Genomic DNA, 21,564 nt, shown 5'->3' on the forward strand with positions numbered 1-21,564 from the left:
CTAACAAAATGATTCTTAAAGTCAACATTCATCTTAATTTTGTCATGCCATAAGTAGGTCTGCCATCCAAATCTTAATTCATGCCCCTCTAACTCAAGTAATCTTTGTTTTGGAGAGTCACCCACTTTTTCATCCAGATTAAACAGCAAGCATCAAAGTACAATTTCAAATCTTGTAACCTAAATCATATCTCTTTTTTGGCATCTTGCAATAATTTGTATCTAATTCTCAGTTTTTCCCTTGCAATATGAATTTAGAAATATCCTTTTGCCATTGCTTAAATGGTATGTCAGTTGTCAATACTGGTAAAATCTGAAATAAAAATACCATTTTTGCTAAAACATCTTAATTACAGAGATTTTACCCAATCTTGATATGTCTGTTTCAGTGTCATTCCCTGCAGACACAATGGAGTTAAGACACTTAATCTTTTTCTCCACTTTAAAACCTGACTTTCTTGTCAATGTTTCATATTACTGAAACATTCATATTCGTATTATTTTCTGCTTATTTTGAAGCCTGGTAAAGGTCCAAAGTCATTTAGCTTCATTATCAAGTGTTCTATACCAGTTCTGGGTCTTGCAGGAATATAACTACATCGTCAGTGAAAACTCTCCGTTTATAAACTTTTTTTAACTTTTATGCCTGTTATCTTCTCATCCTAATATCTCTATTCAAAACTTCCAGCACTAATGATCTTGCCATACTATTTTTTTTTTTTATTGAAAAGTTTTACAATACAATTTTCCATTAAAAACCCCCATCCCCCTCCACCCTCCCCTCCCTACCTCCCCCCTACCTCTTCCCTCCCCCCTTACCTCCCCCCTTCCCCCCTCCCTCTTCCCTCCCCTACCTCCCCCCCACCCCCCTCCCCCCCGGACTTCCCAGAGCTAAATACAAGGTATATATATATAAAAGCAATCATAAGCAACCATATACTAACAACCATAAATTCTAAAATCCATCACTCTCTAACTTATATAAGAACAAACAAAACTTAACATTATTAAATATATATAAAAAAAAATAGGAAAAGAAAAGAAAAAACACGAAAGAAGACTTATTCGAATGCTAGATAAAACTTCTTAACCCTATACTTATTCTGGATAAACTCAATCCACTTTCTCCATTCCATAATATAACGTTCTTGCGAGTGATCTTTCAAATAAGCCGATATCTTCGCCATCTCTGCCAGGTCGGAGACCTTTAAAGTCCATTCTTCTATGGTCGGCAGCTCGATCTTGCCATACTATTTTATGTGGATAAGCTTGTAAGCCGCCCTGAGTCTTCGGAGAAGGGCGGGATATAAATGGCATTAAAATAAATAAAAAATAAAAATATAGAGAAGCTAAATGCATTATTATCACTGGCACAAGATTTTTTTCCCCTTCTGGGTATACAAGCAACATTTTTTTCATAATAAAAATTGGTTAAAGTTAAATGGTTCATCCAGACTGACTTTCACCAGAGGGGGAAAATGGTAATTCAAGAATCATTCATAGTTGCACAATGCCCAGATTACCTACATTTGGAGTTAGTTTGTAAGAAACTACTGATGTTATTTGCGATTCTAATGATTTAAGGGCTGGAGAGAGTGAGATTCTTCTTGGGGGTTTCATAAGGGGCCACGAATGCTATGCTTCCAACTCCTGATAAAAATATAGGAGTTAAAAGAGTTTGCTTTACTGCTTTAGTATTTTGATCTTTTATGGAAAAAAAACATGGTTAGTTAATTTAATTAGCAAGGGTTAGATGAGCAGATTGTAGCCCATATATATTCACAGATTTGAAGTCCACAGTGGACATTTCCCTTAGATATTTCTGAAGACTACTAAGATTCATGAATGATTCAGTTATTTTAAACAAGTCCTTAATTCCTGTTGTGTTTACACCAGCTGGCATTCTAAAGCCGATCATGGCATCATCTGCCCATTTTAGAGGAGCCGTGTAAAACCCATCTCCCGTATTCTAATAACACCCTATACCAGAACTAACAGAACCAACGCTATACCAGTTTAACATGGTCAGGTATCACCTGGATCAGGTCAACAGTTGTCATGAAATTTTAAGCTGGGCTTCAGTGTTTTAGCAGAATTTGCACTGAGTGGGAAGTTGGAGTGGTTCTTTACAACTCTTTGATTAAATAGCCATTATTGACCTCAGCTAGCTCAGGAAGTGAAGCTATGTGTCCTTCTACACATCCAGGGTTCCTAAGTGCAGCAATATGGAGCCAAAATTGGCCAACTGACTGATAGAATACTTTGTCAGTGAGTATTGTATTCTCTCTATTTGTGGGGACTGTTTTGTTTTTCTTCAGAATCAAAGCAAAATCTTTAATTCTTTAACCTAGGAACATCTATAAAGGATCTGTTGGTTTTACTCTTGTTACCAAATTCTTCCCTTGTTTGAAATTCTGCCGTTTCTTTAAAAATATATGAAGTAAAATGGCGATGTGGATCATGAGGAAAACTACAAATGCAGAAACATTTTCTTAATCTTTAAGTAATTGTATTAACTTTGAGACACAACTAGGAGAGATTATTTGTCTTTTTGTCTGTACAAGGTTAGAACTTTGATCCAGGATTGTGTCATAGATAATATATTTTGATTGGAAAAACTACCTTCACTGTCATTCTGACTTCCTTGGTTAAATTGCACCCTGGAAGGAAGATTGTATAATCAAAATTTGTGGTTAACTGTATCATCCAGACTTCAGATTTATCCCATTTTGTGTATCTGGCAGTTAGCAATTAGAGACTTACATAGAGCTTAAGTACTGGACCCAGTTTCTAGAAATGCAAAATCTGTTAGTTCTTTTGGGCTCACAAGACATGAGAAAACATAGATTTTAAGTCAAAAGCCACATGTCCTCATTAACTGACATTTTTAACTTAATGTGCTGTATTTCAGAATACAATTCCTGTCATTCCCTTGGCATTAGTTTTGGTGGCTATTGCCACTGGGCACTATAGTCCAAAATATCTGGAAAAGGCCATATCAGGAACTGCTTTGTTGAAATAAGCCTATAATCATGATTAATGAATCTGAGGTATCTTAAACAGTTCTAGTACTTCAGATGTAATAGTACTAAAATTGATAATATCTCATCTTTTTGCAGCTCGATTAAAAGAAGGTGAACACATTGGCAGATACAGCTTGTTGGCTTATCTAAATAACATAATACTTTTGGTTCATCAACAATAAAAACATTGCTAAAACTTTGCATAACAACTACATATATTAATATAGAACCTATTTTGCTCTCTACTTTCTCTATTGTAGCCTGATCTTCCACTGTATTGCTGTCTCCAGAACACTACCCAAAAGACCAAGTATGGCCTTTGGGTCAAATATAGTTATATATTTTTGGGGGAAAAGTAGGAGGTTTTGGCATATTACTATCAACAGCAAATTTAGTTTTGTCCTGTCTCCATCTTTCCTTTGGGGAATACAGCTCTCAGCATACTCCTTAAAATCAATTGTATCTCTTTGCTTGAGAAATACAGAAGATCCTCATACATGGAATCTTGATAGCTCTTCAGTCACAGGGCTATTCTTTCTAAAGCGTATCACATAATCACTCTATTACTGCTGCATCCAAAATAGGCTAATTTCCTTGCTTTGTTTTCTCCCTTCCTATTTACTCAAGGCACAGCCTGCCCAGAGCTTTTCAAAATTATACAGGATGTCATTGGTATTAAAAAAATGTAGCACTTTGCTAAAATGTCTCTATAGTAGCTGTTTACCTCTCAGTATAGGAATAGAAACTCTAATTTTGATTTGGCAGATTCACCCCATCTTCGTCTAAGACTGAAAAATATTTATAGTGCATTTATGTTTTAGATCAATAAGAAGCACTACATGCAATTTATTGATATTTGGATTTTGTTGTTCTCCCTCGTGCAATTAAAAGTCTTATACCTTTTTATTCCCCCCACCTCTCTCAGTCTTTCCTTGAATTTTGGTTAATGAAGTGTCTGTCTTGTGACTGAACACAGTGTTGTTCTGTGTTAATCGTACAACTGCAAAATTTGTTGATTAGATAGGAAATAATGACGTTCCCGGTGAAGTTGTATAGCAGCAGGTGTCTTTGAAGATGTAGGAGCAAATAGGTCAAGTGTTGTTTTAGCACAGGGGTCTTCAAACTCGGCCCTTTTATGACTCATGGACTTCAACTCCCAGAATTCCTCAGCCAGGCACACTGGCTGAGGAATTCTGGGAGTTGAAGTCCATGAGTCATAAAAGGGCCGAGTTTGAAGACCTCTGTTTTAGCAGATGCAAGAGGACAGCTGTGTGTGTTGGGAAGTAAAATTAGGAATGATTAATGCAACTACTGTTGCTGAGATGGTATGAAAAGGATAGGGAGCTAAATGTCAGTCTGAATGGTTCTAATTAAAGCTTAGCCCTTGAGCCATATGTGAGATTTCAAACACAGAGTATTTTCAGTATTATCAGAGAAACAAGAAAAACAGAAGACATTGATTCTGAAGGAGCAGAAGATACTTCTGGAGATATTTCTGGATTCATCTTTCTTTCTGAATGCTTGAATGGTGGCTGTGGCTAGGAGTGTCCTTTACCAATTTCAGCATCTTTTCTTGGATCAGCTGGTTTTGAAGATATTTCAGCTTGGTGGAAATTGCCAGACTTTTAGGTGACATTTAGAGCAGATTCAATCCACCAGTCCTACAGCTGTATAAGCCATTAAATTGTTTCTAACACAAGTTGTATTTTCTTATGTAGTAATCTCTAAAAGGTTTGGGGTCATAGTTACAGTGGTGAATGTATTTGTAATTTATGTAATTGAAGCCCTATTTTACAACAGCAGTGTGGGTGGAATCGTAGCACAGGATCGGTAATGTCACTTTTGAGTCTAATGCTGCCCATGAAAAACCAGAAGTAAAGCTTGACCGAAAAATGACTTTTTAAAAAATTTAGTATGGGTTTTACATTGTATTACATTTGTATATTTTAGGGTTTTACCTCTTGGGATTAAAGTAATATTTGAAAATAGCCAATAATTAAACTATGTAGGAATGATTGCAAAAATCAGAGTTGTTTTTGAATTTTGTCTATCTAGCTATTTAATGTTCAAAGAGCTGTTTTTTGTTTCATTTACAAGTATGAAGGAAGCAAATTAAAGAATAAAAGAATGAATTAATTACAATCAAAGGATAAAAATAGTCGACAGAAGCCAAAATATTAAATTTTTAAAAAGCTTCTTTTTTGAAATTCAATACAATGATTGCAAATATTCATTAAAGGTTTCTAATTTGTTATCTTCTAATTTTGCTAAGTGGTGCTGCATCCATTTTTAAAAGTTCAAACATTGAAGTATACCTATGATGGTGTGTTTAGGTTGGAGTCAGACAACTTTTTTCGACTTTTAAGCCTCCATAATTCCACTTTTAATCACTTTTTGCAATCACTCAGTAGTTGTTTTTAGAGCTTATATTATTAGGTCAAAGCTGATAATAGGTAAATGGTTTTTTCACAAAGCTGTGCTTGTCTTATGCTAATCTCAACTCCCTTGAAAATCCTTGTAAAGTCTGTAGCCCAAAGCTACAATCCTTCAAGTAAAATAGTGTTATTGAATTAGTTTTACATATGACTAAGTAACATAATTAAGACCACCCTGTAAATACCATGTGCATGAGCCAAAAATTATATTGGCTCATCCTCCTAAGTAACAACCTAATGCTACTATTGTGCTCTTGCTGGTGACTGAAACTCAAAGTCACAAAAATGTTGTTACTTCTGCCCTAGATAAAACTTGACATTAATTAAGCAGCATTGTCTTGTGTTGCATAAAATCTGCATGGATGCCTATTATCTAATCTTAATAGAAAAGGGATGCGAAGAAGAGAATTAAGAGTAAGAAGTGGATTATTTACAAGGATTCTGTTATATGTCACATTTAGAATTAATACTGACCAAAAATGCTAGATGGGTATTTGCTCATTTATACGGTATTATGTGGACTTTTTAATTAGATTTATTGATTGGTATATTTTATCACATTTGTTACTGTTTTGTCCCATTTTATAGAATGCTATGGACTTTTTCAGGGTACATCTTAACAGCTTTCAGGATTCTCCTAAAAACAATTTGTTCCCGCAACCATTTTAATTTACTGAATGAACAGACTGTTAATATATTAATATAGGTGAAAGAGTCCCTGTGGATTTTACTCTGCTAGTTGTTGCTGACCAGAGGGAGCAGTATTCATCTCCATTTCAAGGCCATTGAGGCAACACTGTCTGAAGACATTTCACAGTCATGTGCCAGCATAATGTTATGGACAGTGCTTTTTTTCTAAAAAAAAAAAAGTGCTGGAACTCTCATCTTGGCGGGCGAGGGGGTGAGGGTGGCAGTGCTGCTGCGTTCACAGGTGCGAAGGGTGTTGGCGGGCTCCCCTCCCTGGGGCCGAAGCTGGCGCGGCTGGTGCTGTGGGAGCAGCAGAGCCCACTATATGGCGGGGCTGTGCAATGCGGGCAGCGGAGGCGGTGCGGGCCAGGCGATGTTTTAATCTTATGATTTTAAAAATATATTTTTTCTATTGTAAGTTTCCCCAAACCTCGCCATGTGGATTGCATACAAATATTACATAATTGGTAAATAAAGGTAGAACATATGTTAAATATACATCAAATGATAATATGCTTTCCTACAAAGTCAATTCTTGCTCAATGACAGACCAAGGAGTTAACTCGGAAAGGCAAGAGGAAAATCTAGAAGAGGTCTGTGCAGCTCTTCAACATCTTCATCAACTATTTGGATGAGGGGATAGATGGGGAACTCATCAAATTTGCAGACACCAAGCTGGCAGGAATAGCCAATACTCCAGAAGATAGTCTTAAGATACAGGAGGATCTGGACAGACTCGAACACTGGGCACTAACTAACAAAATGAAATTCAATGGTGAAAAAAATATTATTAGGTCAAAGCTGATAATAGGTAAATGGTTTTTTCACAAAGCTGTGCTTGTCTCATGCTAATCTCAACTCCCTTGAAAATCCTTTTAAAGTCTGTAGCCCAAAGCTACAATCCTTCAAGTAAAATAGTGTTATTGAATTAGTTTTACATATGACTAAGTAACATAATTAAGGTAGGAATAGTCAATACTCCAGAAGATAGGCTTAAGATACAGGAGGATCTGGACAGACTCGAACACTGGGCACTATAACAAAATGAAATTCAATGGTGAAAAAAGTAAGGTTCTACATTTAGGCAGGAAAAATCAAATGCACAGGTATAGTATAGGTGGTACCTTGCTCAATAGTAGTAACTGTGAGAGGGATCTCAGAGTCCTAGTGGACAATCACTTAAATATGAGCCAGCCGTGTGCTGCAGCTGCCAAAAAAGCCAACACAGTGCTAGGCTGCATTAACAGAAGGATAGAATCAAGATCACGTGAAGTACTAATACCACTTTACAATGCCTTGGTAAGGCCACACCTGGAATATTGCATCCAATTTTGGTCACCACAATGTAAAAAAGATGTCGAGACTCTAGAAAGAGTACAGAGAAGAGAAACAAAGATGATTGGGGGACTGGAGGCTAAAACATATAGGGAACGGTTGCTGGAATTGGGTATGTGTAGTTTAACGAAGAGAAGAGTGAGGGGTGACATGATAGCAGTGTTCCAATATCTCAGGGGCTGCCACAAAGAAGAGAGAGTCAAGCTATTCTCCAAAGCACCTGAAAGCAGGACAAGAAGCAACGGATGGGAACTAGTCAAGGAGAGAAGCAACCTAGAACTAAGGAGAAATTTCCTGACAGTTAGAACAATTAGTGGAACAACCTGCCTCCAGAAGTGGTGAATGCTCCAACACTGGAAGTTTTTAAGAAGAGACTGGCCAGCCATTTGTCTGAAATGGTATAGGGTTTCCTGCCTGAGCAGGGGGTTGGACTAGATGACCTCCAAGGTCCCTTCCAACTACTACTACTACTTCTTCTTCTTCTTCTTCTTCTTCTTCTTCTTCTTCTTCTTCTTCTTCTTCTTCTTCTTCTTCTTCTTCTTCTTCTTCTTCTTCTTCTTCTTCTTGTTATTATCATCTTGTAGAAAGGAAAGGCCCACACTGATAAATTAAAAATCTTTGTGGTCTGCAAAGGAATGCTGGTGGGCTAATCAATGATTTGGTGACTTGAGGAGCATCTACAGTGTTGGAGCTTGTGGTTATGGTAAGCCATGAAAGCTGTAGGCAACATAACTTTCAGGGCAGTGGTGGTGATTTTGTTACTTTAAAAAAAAAGTCTGTCCTCTGTCCAAGGGTGCTTGGTAGGCTGCATGTACAGGTCTGGTCTATTTTGGAGCATTCAACTATCTAGAGCAGGCATGTCAAACTCATTTTGTTTGAGGCAACTTTTTATAAAAGAATTGCCATTAATTTGTTTTAATATAATTTAAATCAATTTTTCACTTGATTTCAAATTAAATGAATGAGATTTTTTTTGTACAATTGCCAAATGCAATAAACTGGTTTTAGGTATATGTTACTGGAAGGAAAAAGCAATCCCTGTTGCGTTGCTGATCCCAGAGAAACATTTGCATGTATGCAGGTATCCTTAGGGTGCCATAGTTATGGATGAGAAATATTGGTTGCAAAGTTGGCATTTCTGGATGTAATACAGATATTTTGGACTTATTTTTATTTCTTTGCATGTTTTATATTTTTAAAAAGGCATATGCTGCTGACTACGTTTATGCACAAATGTAACATGATCACTGCTTGTCCAAAATTTTACTATACAGATAATACCCCCAGAAATTATTTTAGCCTTTTTAATAAATGTTGTTATTGATGTTAAGCTCACCAGGGAAAACATCATATATTGTTATGTATATACTAGGTTAATTATTTAAAGACTGAAGTGCAACATAACTAGATTATAAATAATCTATTTTTCAAAACACACAACAGTCCAAACAGTAAAAGTAAAGTCCAAATTAAGAATATTTCATTCTTAAGAATTGTTTAGATTCAAAATAGTTTTCAAGAGTGTACAAAAGATACTATTTTTTTTCTAGAATCAGCTAAATTAGACATATTACATTAAGAAAATTGTTTCTCATTTCTTTCCTGTTACCTTTGATTTCATTGCAGAAATGTTAACATAAGAAATAGATTATTTTGTTATCTAATTTTACCTTCCAAAAGACAGAAGCAGATGAAAAATGTGAGGTTCTTTCCTGTTGGCTTTTCTGAATTAGCTGTTTTAGATTCTAAAAGTTTAGTTCCTAAAGAAGTAATCCTGTAAATAATTTTAATGTCCTCCTCTAGTGCTGGGTCTTTTATGACTCAAGGACTTCAACTCCCAGAATTCCTGAGCCAGCATGACTCAGCTTGGAAACCTCTCCCTTTCCCCTCAGCATGGCTGGCTCAGGATTTCTGGGAGTTGAAGTCCACGAGTCATAAAAAAGAGCCAAGATTGCTAGCCCTGCAATAGGCTTAGGAAAACCAATAAGGGAGCTGGGTTGTTTGTTTGTTTGTTTGCAAAAAAAAGGTTCCGGAACACCGTTCTGAGCGTTCTATGAGAAAAAAAGCCCTGGTTATGGAGCTCTGTTATCTTCCCACTGAAGTAGTACCTGTTTATCTACTGGCATTTGCATGCTTTCGAACTGCTAGGTTGACAGAAGCTGGGGCATGATGGGAATTCACCCTGTCACGTGGCACTCGGGCCTTGAACCTAGGCTGCTGGCTTTTGTAGCCAGCAAGCCCTTCTCTCTCTCTCTCTCTCTCTCTCTCTCTCTCTCTCTCTCTCTCTCTCTCTCTCTCTCTGTGTGTGTGTGTGTGTGTGTGTGTGTGTGTGTGTGTGTGTGTGTGTCATGGTGGCTCAGCGGTTACATATTAGTATAGATGTATCTAATTGGGCGATTATGTTGCTGTGTTTTTTTAACCTTTTGGCAAACTACTGGCTTGATTATAATTTTAAATGTACAATAAAATCTCTATAGTAAAAGTACAGTTAAAAAACACTACCATTTAAGCCTGCTTTGAAAAAAGGAGTTGTTGTTAGCTGTGAAGTCGTGTCCGACCCATTGCAACCCTATGGACAATGTTCCTCCAGGCCTTCCTGTCCTCTACCATCTTCTGGAGTCCATTTAAGCTCACACCTACTGCTTCAGTGACTCCATCCAGCCACCTCATTCTCTGTCGTCCCTTTCTTCTCTTGCCCTCAACTTTTCCCAGCATTAGGCTCTTCTCCAGTGAGTCCTTCCTTCTCATTAGGTGGCCAAAGTATTTTGAGTTTCAACTTCAGGATCTGGCCTTCTAAAGAGCAGTCAGGGTTGATCTCCTCTAGGACTGACCGGTTTGATTGCCTTGCAGTCCAAGGGACTCGCAGGAGTCTTCTCCAGCACCATAGTTGAAAGGTCTCAATTCTTTGGCACTCAGCCTTTCTTATGGTCCAACTTTCACAGCCATACATTGCAACTGGGAAGACCATAGTCTTGACTATACACACTTTTGTTGACAGGGTGATGTCTCTGCTTTTTAGTGTGCTGTCTAAATTTGCCATGGCTTTCCTCCCCAGAAGCAAGCATCTTTTAATTTCTTGGCTACAGTCCCCATCTGCAGTGATCTTGGAGCCCAGGAAAATAAAATCTGTCACTACCTCCATTTCTTCCCCATCTATTTGCCAGGAATTGAGAGGGCCGGATGCCATGATCTTCGTTTTCTTAATGTTAACTTTCAACCCAAGTTTTGCACTCTCCTTCACCCGCAACAAGAGGCTCTTTAGTTCTTCTTCACTTTCTGCCATTAGAGTGGTATCATCTGCATATCTTAGGTTGTTGATATTTCTCCCGGCAAACTTAATTCCAACTTTTGATTCATCTAGCCCTGCTTTTCTCATGATGTGCTCTGCATATAAGTTAAATAGGCAGGGCGACAGTATACAGCCTTGCTGGACTCCTTTCCCAATTTTGAACCAATCAGTGGTTCTGTGTCCAATTCTCACTGTTCCTTCTTGACCCACATGTAGGTTTCTCAAGAGACAAATAAGATGGTCTGGTACTCCCATCTCTTTAAGAACTTGCCACAGTTTGTTGTGATCCACACAATCAAAAGCTTTAGCATAGTCAATGTAGATGTTTTTCTGGAACTCCCTAGCTTTCTCCGTGATCCAACGTATGTTGGCAATTTGATCTCTAGTTCCTCTGCCTCTTCAAAATCCTGCCTGCACTTTTGGTAGTTCTCGATCTACATACTGTTGGAGTCTAGCTTGTAGGATTTTAAGCATAACTTTACTAGCATGTGAAATGAGTGCAATGGTGCGATAGTTTGAACATTCTTTGGCACTGCCTTTCTTTGGAATTGGAATGTAAACTGATCTTTTCCAATCCTGTGGCCACTGTTGAGTTTTCCAAATTTGCTAGCAAACTGAGTGTAACACTTTTACTGCTTCGAAAAAAGCAGTAACAGTACCTAAATTTCTATATGTTAGGTCTAGCTGAGTCCACCAAAGACCACATGGCTTTATGTATCCTGTTTTTTATTCATCTAAAAATAGCAGAATCTAGCGATCTGGACACTGTTAAATTCCATCTAGCTGACTAGAAATGCTAGTGCTAACTGTTTAGTAAAAAGTATAGATGCATTTTTAGAATTGCAAATTCAGTACTTATAAAGAAAGAAGACATATTTCTTGCCCTTTTTCTTTAGAACCATCTTCCCATTAGAGGGCAATATTTGCCTCCCCCCACGTTTAGTGGAAGGAAAAAATAAAATTACATAGTGTGTGAATCAATGTTATTAAAATTTTGTTTTAAATTACTATATAAGTTTTTTTCTTTATAATAACATAATTACATGTATGGATTCTAGGTGAACCTAATTTGGTACTAATAATCTAACCTGAGTAGTACTTGCTATCTTCTAAGTGTCACAAGCAACATTTCTTGGTGTATTATGCTGCTTAGGGGTCACGTACAACTAAATATAGGTTTATTCTGAACCAGTATGTAGTGGGTGAAGTCCAAAATATGAAATGCCACCCTATGGTTACTGTCTTTATGCATTTGTACTTAGAAATAAGTGCCTTTGGATTTTACAAGTTGTTCCACCAATAAGTAATTAAGATTTCAACCTTAATATTAATTTGCAGATAATTTTCAGAAAAAGTAAATGCAATTTATACAGGAAATGAATGAATTTAAGTTTATTTCCATGTTTTCTTTATAACAATTTGGTTTTCTTTGATAGCTGCAGGACATGCTATTGAGGATAGCATATTTTACCTTGAAACAGGACAATATGTTTTTTTTCTTACTATCCAGCAATGGAATGTTTGCTTAGAACAAAAGCATAATTATAATACAGATAGAAGTGATCCTGATCATTTCCCCCCTTTACAATGAAAACAGATAATATCAATCCACAAAAAGAAATATAAATGACTTATGACTTTTGGTACTAGCTATGAATGGTATTGAGTGAACAAACATGTTTTTCCCTGGGTCTCATAAGAAGTTCCCAGCCATATGCCAGAATTTCTGTACTGTTTCTACAAATCATGATATAGCTGTTTGTTAGATAAAAAGCAGACTATACATTGCTGGGAATTTATGTGTATAAAATTGTATTAGCATCAAATACCCAGAGAAAAGATGCGTGAATCTGTGATTATGCCAAACTGTGTTTTGAGGTACTACAATTGAACCAATACCAAGAGGTATATGTAATTGTGCCCCATCCAGTGACTGGTTTTGTGACTGGAAAACTGAAGCAGGCTGTTTTCCAGAGATTTGAAGAACCTTCTAGAACTCCATTGGAGGTGGCAACAAGGTTCTGTAGAAGAGCATCAACGAAAACAGCAATCCTTCTCTTTGCCTTTCGCAAACAGGATCTTCTAAATCTAAGAGCCTCCCCAATAAAAACACAGTTTTATGTTCCACAGCTACAACCCCACAACTCTTCGTTTCCATAGGAGATTTTTTTTAGCCTGGGTGGGTGGGGTTACTGCTTATGTAAACGTATACAAGTCAAAGAACAAAGGAATGAATGTTCACTAAACATCTCTTGCCAGTTTGAATGGGAGCTCATTTTGTCCTAATTCACTGCTGCCAATTCAGAAAACAGGTGACAGCACTTAGTTCCAATGTCATCTGTGCCTACAATTATTTGGCAAACCAAGAAGTTAATTACAGCCCTCAAGCTCTACATGAAGCAGCTGACTTCAGCATGAGCCTGTTTTGGCCTCCCAAGTGTCTATGAATAATCGTCTATTTGTAGAAAATAAATTAATTGCTTCTGTGATTTATATTTACACGTGGCATTTTTAGGAGCCCCTACAAGTGCTAGGGACAGTAGGTTAGAAACAGAAGTAATAAATCAAGTAAAGAGAAAATATAAATAAGTTTTTGGGTGGGACAAAAAAAAATTTGGAGCGCCTCTATACTGATACCAACTAAAAATTTCATTGTCTGCACTATTTTGAAAGGAACAGTCTAGTAAAATTGAATCAAAATATACATGGGAATATAGGGGAAAAAACTGAAAACAGTTGAAAACATGGGATTCCCAAATACGAAGTAATTCTGATTAGATCTATATTTGAAAGAGAAATTACCTAGTTTAAATAGAAGGGAAATAATATGAAGTATTGTTATTTCCCCGGGTTCATTTTGTGTAATTCTTATAGCAGCCTTTATCTGTAGATCCGAAAAAATTAAACCTCAAGTACCCTGTTTCATTTAGCTCCTCTTCGACCTCTTTATTCTGAACAGGGAAGAGATGTGGGCTTTGGTTGCATAAAAATTAACAGATAATCTAGATGTGCCTGTGGACGCAGCTGGACTATATTCTAGATATCAAAATGAATAACAGGATTTTGGCGGATCTGTTTGTCCATCCATCTGTATGTAGCAAAAGCAGTGATGGTAATAGTTTGGTTTTTTTATGGATGCATAACTAAGTGCAGTAAGAACATAGAATTCAAAAAATGCATATTACAATCAGTTATATCATATTGTAAAATAAACCTGTAAAGTGAAATGTCTGGCATATATATTAACTTGGAATATATGAAGTATTAGATAAGAATGCATTGAATGACTGATTTTGAAGCAACTTTGCAGGGACCCATGGGGGGGGGAAAGCATTTTTAATGCTTTTGAAACCTTCAGTGATTCAGTTCCAAATGTGGTCTTGAATGAAGCTTATTCCAAAAAAACAAGTCAAGTGAGAAAAAGTTCTTCGTTGGGATGTGACTGTTCCACAATGTGATAGTAGCAAAAGACTGATAATGGGAGTCAGGTGTGCAGGGATGTGAGCCAACAGCAGGTATTTCAAATGTGTGTGTAATTCATCAACCCCCATAATTTGTGTTACCATGTTTCCCCCAAAATAAGGCCAGGTCTTATATTTTTTTTGCCTCCAAAAGAGGCACCAGGTCTTATTTGGGGGGGGGGGATGTCTTACTTTAGGACCACCACAGTCAGGCCTGCCACGCCCCAATACCTGCCATGCTGCTGCCTGCCTGTCTTCTGCAGCTGCTTGCAGCCACATGCCATGTGGCGCATCATGCCACCATCGCTAGCAGCAGGAGGCCACACAGTGCATCACACTGATTGCACTGGTGCCACAACTTGCTGCAGGAGGCCGCAAGGTTTGTTGTGCTGATCGCAAGTGGATGTGATCGGCATGGCAAGCCTTGTGGCCTCCTGCTGTGAACGGCGGCACTGGTGCAATCGGCACAACGAGGCATGTGTCCTGCGAGTGGTGGCAGCGGTACAATTGGTGCAACAAGCCTCATGGCCTGCTGCTGCAATTGGCAGTGGTGTGATGCGCCACGTGGCATGAGGCCCCAAGCGGTCACAGAAAAACTCGGGCAGTGGTGCGACAGGTGTCTGGACGTTGGAGGCTGCAGTGGTTCTAAGGTAAGCAGGTGTGAGGCGCCTGGGGCAGCTTCACCACCCCCGCCCTAGTCTGATTTTTTTTTATGTGCACCTCGCCCCAAAATGAAGGCTTATTTTTGGGCGCACGTGTAAAAATCAAGCTAGGGCTTATTTTTGGGATAGTCCTTATTTTTGGGGAAACACGGCAGTATCTTACTTGAATTTCCAACTAATGCAATGATTAGCAATAAAAAGAGTTGAAGGCAATGTAAGGAAGGTCCAAAATAATATCACTAGCAACATCAAGGGCTGGAGTAAGCTCTTGAGTAACCTAGCTGTAAGCTTGCTACATTAATGCAAGCACAAAAAGTAAAGCATGAACTAAAACCCTTGGCTAACCTAGTAGTGAGTTTCCGATTCTTAAAGCTTTTACTCCATGGACCTAGCAAAGGTATTTTTCAATTTGGATTGTTAGGTTCCTCACAAATGGGGGGGAATCTGTAACTGGCAACCTTGAACCCCAGAGGAGGGATGAGATGAACAAAGTAAAGTACAATAATTTCTTATTCATTCTTCAGTTAAAGGTGATACAGTACATTCAGTCTCAAATCCTGCCTAGGCAGTTGGAGAGCAATGCCAACATCATGTCATCCAAGGCAGTGACCGGCAAATCTCAAGGGTCTAGGACAGGGGTAGGCCTACCCCTGGTCTAGGAGAACTCACCATAGGACAACTCACTTCAGGACAAGAGTTAAACTAATATCAAATAAATGGTAGAATAGAATCATTAAAGGAAGGTTGCCATAGGACAGAATCGGACAGTCTTGAGCATGTTATCTGGACTGAGTTCGATCCTGTTTCCCCTGATGATGTGGACAGGATTATGGGGAGGCTGAGCTCCACCACCTGTTTATTGGACCCATGTCCCTCCTTGCTGATTTATGCGGCTCGGGAGGAGACACGAAGCTGGTTCCAGGCAGTAATAACTGTCTCTTTGAGAGAGGGTGTTTTCCCCGCCGCCTTGAAAGAGGCGGTGGTGAGGCCCCTTCTCAAGAAGCCTGCCCTAGACCCAGCGATTTTGAATAACTATCGTCCAGTCTCCAACCTTCGCTTTCTGGCGAAGGTTGTTGAGGGTGTGGGGGCGCATCAGCTTCCTCTGTTCCTGGAGAAAACTGATTATCTTGACCTGTATCAATCGGGCTTCAAGCCCAGGCACAGCACGGAGACGGCATTGGTCGCGCTGGTGAATGATCTCTGGCGGGCTCAGGATGGGGGTTGCTCCTCTGTCCTAGTCTTATTAGATCTCTCAGCGGCTTTTGATACCATCGACCATGGTATCCTACTGCGGCATCTCGGGGTTGGGAGTGGGAGGCACTGTTTTACAGTGGTTCTCCTACTATCTCCTGGGCCACTCGCAATTGGTGTTGACAGGAGGGCAGAGATCTGCCACGAGGCCTCTCGTTTGTGGAGTTCCTCAGGGGTCAGTTCTGTTGCCCCTCCTGTTCAACATCTATATGAAGCCGCTGGGTGAGATCATTTGTGGTTTCGGGGTGGGATATCATCAGTACGCTGATGATACCCAACTTTTTTCTCCACCCCAAACCAACCCAGTGATGCCCTCGCCATGATGTCCCGTTGCCTGGAGGCGGTCCGGGTCTGGATGGGGAGAAACAGGCTTCATCTCAATCTTGCCAAGACTGAGTGGCTGTGCATACCGGCATCTCGGGTTAACCAATTTTTTCCATCGTTAACGATGGGGTGAGGCGTTACCCCCCATTGATAGGGCTCGCAACTTGGGCGTCCTCCTGCATTCACGGCTCAATTTTGAAGATCACATAGGAGCTGTGACCAGAGGGGCTTTTGCCCAGGTTCGCCTGGTGCGCCAGTTGCGACCCTACCTGGACCGAGATGCCCTATGCACAGTCACTCATGCGCTCAAGACCTCCCGGTTAGACTACTGCAACGCTCTCTACATGGGGCTGCCCTTGAGGACCACTCGGAGGCTTCAGCTGGTGCAGAATGCGGCCGCGCGAGTTGTGATGGGGGTTTCCCGATACTCCCATGTAACACCTCTACTCCGCGAGCTGCATTGGCTTCCGGTTGCCCTCCGGGTGAGATTCAAGGTGCTGGGGATGACCTATAAAGCCCTAAATGGCTTGGGTCAGGGATATTTGAGGGAACACCTGCTGCCGGCATCAAGCTCCCTTCGTCCTGTGTGCTCCCACAGGGAGGGCTTTCTCAGGGTGCCGCCAGTAAAAGATTGCCGGCGGACAATACCCAGGGGGAGGGCCTTCTCTGTGGGTGCGCCAGCCCTTTGGAACCAGCTGCCCGTGGAGCTTAGGACTGCCCCTGACCTTCCTTCATTTCACCGGGACCTGAAGACCTGGCTCTTTGAGCTTTCCGGCCCAGGCTGAGAGTTTTTAATTGGGGTTTTTATATTTTTTCAGGGATCAAATTTAATTGTTTTTTAATTTTTGTATTGTATTGATGTTTTTAAACACCTTGTAAACCTATGGGAAAAGGGCGGTATATAAATCTAATAAACTTAAACTATAAATAAACTTAAATAATTAAATTGAATTATTGAGTTGGCCATGGCAAGTTGTCCCATTCTGAATCTCAAAGATTAGCAAAAAACATAGTAGTAAAATCAGAGCAGCTAGAGAAAGATTATACAAAGAGAATAAGAGATACCCGAGGTTGAGTTCTAAGGAGCTCTTGCTATTAATGAGAAAGATTGAAAAATGGAACCATTCCATGAAACTAAGAATATCTTGTACAGCTGTTTCCAGCAGGTGGAAGGGGTGATGGCAGCAGGGGGAGGAGAGGCGTTGATATCACGCACATGCACACACTACTTTCACAAACGCAGCTTTGTGCACGCTCTCGCACCACTTTCGTGGCTCGGTCCCAAACGGGCTGCAGCCCGGCAGTGGGCTGCGCACCAAGGGTTGGAAACCCCTGATCTTGTACATAGATCAGATTGAAATGTTCACCTGTAGCACCAAAGAAATTTGGTTGTGGCAGTAATGTTTTATACTCCTGGCTATGACAAGTGGTCAGTATATCTGTCTAATAATAGCACTAATTTTGAAGAAAGATGGTTCATCATAATTATCAACAGGTCATTCAGGTGAACTACAAGAATATCTCAGTAGAAAACATGATCGGAATAGGACCAAATGATTTGCAGAACCTCAGGTAAAAAGGGAAGGAGAGACATTGGAACAAACAAGAATCAATGGAAGACTTGAAATAAAGGGCATTCATGAGTATGAGCCTTTGCTTTGCGCTGCCTCTCTTGCGCTCTCTGCTTTTGAACTGTCTCTCAATCTCCTCCTACCCCTATATAGAATTCCTCTTCCAACTAACCCTTGATCACCACTTCTCCCATATTTTGTTGCAAAAGCTCCTCACATTTTTAAGTTATCTTTCCCCTCTCCCAATTTTGAGTTTATCTAGATCCATGTAAAGTAAAGGACAGTGTAGGAAAATGGAGATCAGAGCTTAGTTTGAGAATAAATATAAGTTTCAATGCCTAGAGCTTTTTTTAAAAAGGAAATCCAGAATAACTTAATATTTCCAGGATAGCCAAAACTGACATGTGATCATTGTGTTGCCAACTTTCAAATTGACCTTTTTCTGGTCCAGACAGCCTTTCCTGACATTCACAATGTACTGTTCTGAATTATAAATTTGGAAAGCAATTGTAAATTGTAAATTCCAAAGGAAATGCAGAAAGTATAAGCAATTAACAAGTCTACACAAAAAGCTACTAGCACCTTCACTCTTCTTGTAGCTCCTTACCTGTTTTCAAAAAAAACGGTAAAGCAGAGGTTGTAAAAACAACTGTTGGCAGTTGGATATCCTTTAAAAGTCCAGGAAAAACAATTATATAGCAAAATCCTAATCAGAAAGCACCCTTCAATAAGCCTTTTTTTAAAAAAACTGTAATACAAATTCAAAAATCTGTGACTTGGCTATTCAGTTGTTTCTCAGCATGGTTTATAGGGAAGTATGTCTCATTTTATCTTTGAAATGGTGAATGAGCTCGATTAAATAACAATGAGTACTCAAAGTCATCCAGTGCACCTCATTGTTTTATTTAGGATTGGAATTTGAGTCTAGTTCCAGTGAACTATATCAGGGCTTAAGGAAGTCCTCTCAGACAGATATTTAAAAATGCTGAATAAACCTTTTCAAAGGGATATAAAATCGAGAAGTTTCATCTAAAAACCCCCCTCTTCATTTCTTTTTCTATAGATCAGCTGTTTCACGTGTTGGCTATGCACATGAGACTCTACAGCATTGATTCTGCTTACAATCCATGGAAGAAACTGACACGGTTGATACAGGATGAAGAATTGGAGTAAGTATAAAGATACTTTTAATGTTCACCATGTTTTAATCAATCCTGTTTAGGATAAACAACCACAGCCTCAAGCATTGCATGCAGTTTCTGAACTTTTTTTTTTTCTGGTGTCCAAATCCGCTCAACACATAATTATTCCAAAAATTAGTTTTTGCATTTTTTTTGGCCTTGGGGGCAGGATGCATAAAACAGAAGTATAATCCCTAAAATAGCCTTCCAGACTTCAAAACACCCTTATATCAGACAATATCAGATCTACCCAGTTAGCAATATTGTTTGTGTTCCTTGGTTAATTGAAGCATATTAAGTACACCTCTACAAAAGTACATATTAGCCAAATGAGTGATAAACTTTATTTCAAAGAGTGATTGTGGCTTGTTCAGCAGGTCATTGTTTTATTTATATATAAGGTAAAGGTAAAGGTTCCCCCGTACATGCGTGCTAGTCGTTTCCGACTCTAGGGGCCGGTGCTCATCTCCGTTTCAAAGCCGAAGAGCCAGCGCTTGTCCGAGGACGTCTCCGTGGTCATGTGGCCGGCATGACTAGACGCCAAAGGTGCACGGAACGCTGTTACCTTCCCACCGTAGTGGTCCCTATTTTTCTACTTGCATTTTTACATGCTTTTGAACTGCTAGGTTGGCAGAAGCTGGGACAAGTAACAGGCGCTCACTCTGTTACGTGGCACTCGGGATTCGACCCGCCAAACTGCCGACCTTCTGATCGACAAGCTCAGGGTCCTAACCCACTGAGCCATCGCGTCCCTCTTTATTTATATATATGTATGTATATATATATGTGTGTGTATGTGTGTGTATGTATATAATACACACACACATACATATATATAAACACACTCTGTGTGTGTGTGTGTGTGTGTGTGTGTAGGTCTTGGTGTATTCGGGTCTTTTTCCGTGTAAGATTTTACACGGGAAAAGACCCGAATACGCCAAGACCTACATACCTGTACCTGTGAAAATCTACGAAAACATACATATGGTGTCCCTACCACCCTCCCTTTACCTTTGCCTTGATGATCATAGTTCTCAATCATTCCTTAAACTTCAGCCTCTCACTCTTTATGACCAAGAACATCTATGGGAAGCATGTGAGACTTAAGCTCATTAAATGAGGATGCCACTGTAGCCTGGCCCTTTAATTGCACCATACCAGCTTCCCATTATTTTTTTACTTAAAAGAGGTTGCACCATTTCCCTCAGAAAGTCAGAAAAGACATGGAGTCTAGCATGTATGAAACAGACTGGGCACTTGGCTTGATGTTATTTATTATTTCTTTAATATTTTATTTCCCACATTTTTTTATAAATAACTCAAAGTGGTGAACACACACTATCTCCTTTAATCTCCAAGGACTCGGACTGAGAGAGAGTGAGTGAGTGACTGGCCCAAAGTTATCCAGCCAGCTTTCATGCTTAATTCAGGCTAGAACTCGCAGATTCCTGGCTTCTAGCCTAGTGCCTTAACCACTAAATCAAACTAGTTCTTATTAGCTTAGTGTAGCCATAGTTTATTTGTATAGATTGCATTTGGAAATCTGGGTCAGCAATGAGGAAACCCACCTTTTTTGTTCAGCCATGATTCCCAGCAATGTTGTCGATTTCTCTGAATTTGGAATATGCAAGCTCTTAAACCAACTTGGCAAATTTTTGTTCAACATGCAATAATTGTGGTCTTTTCCCCTGGAAAATATTAGGGCTTTTTCCTCACTAACTGCTTCTGTGGGTGCATTGCAAAGCTATATTTATCAACTTGTCTCATAGGCATTGAAGGGATTAGTAGAGTGGATATTCTATACTGCAAACAGACTTTTAAAGGACAGTTCCATATCATGATGAAGTTGCTTAAGCTTTTAATATATGACAGCGTAGATTTAAGGCTTAATTTACTCTGGTGCTTGACATAAACTAAAGAAGCTTATCTAAAAGGCATTTTCTAGAATTTTACTCTTTCACTTCTAGTGAAGGAACTAAATGCATTATTTGTTTATGCAAAGATCAAATTCTATTTGATTTCTGAAAGTTTAGCAACCTGTTAAAATATACTTGAAAGAGAAATGAATGTTGCCAATTATTGAGAAGATTGAATACATGTAAAATATTTTTTTTATTTTTTTATTTTAATTCCATTTATATCCCGCCCTTCTCCGAAGACTCAGGGCGGCTTACAAGCTTAGCAATAGCCTTCATTCTATGTATATGCCTGCTTATTAGGGCTTTCACACACACACCCCAAGTGGCATTATTACAAAGTCAGCTTAATTGCCCCCAACAATCTGGGTCCTCATTTTACCTACCTCGGAAGGATGGAAGGCTGAGTCAACCTTGAGCCTGGCGGGAT

General features: G+C 39.3%; 1 protein-coding gene across 1 annotated transcript in view; it reads left to right on the top strand.

Moving 5' to 3' along the window:
* LOC310643453 (E3 ubiquitin-protein ligase UBR3-like) overlaps window positions 1–21,564 on the top strand; it is a gene marked incomplete at its 5' end in the record, with an annotated part of 115,922 nt that overhangs the window by 84,908 nt on the left and 9,450 nt on the right. Inside the window, one exon of the mRNA XM_083367884.1 lies at window positions 19,101–19,206. Within this exon, the coding sequence (XP_083224010.1) occupies window positions 19,101–19,206 (106 nt within the window). The remainder of the gene's footprint in view (window positions 1–19,100; window positions 19,207–21,564) is intronic.

The sequence above is a fragment of the Vipera ursinii genome (genome assembly GCF_947247035.1).
Source record: "Vipera ursinii genome assembly, chromosome: 1".
Lineage (NCBI taxonomy): Eukaryota > Metazoa > Chordata > Lepidosauria > Squamata > Viperidae > Vipera > Vipera ursinii.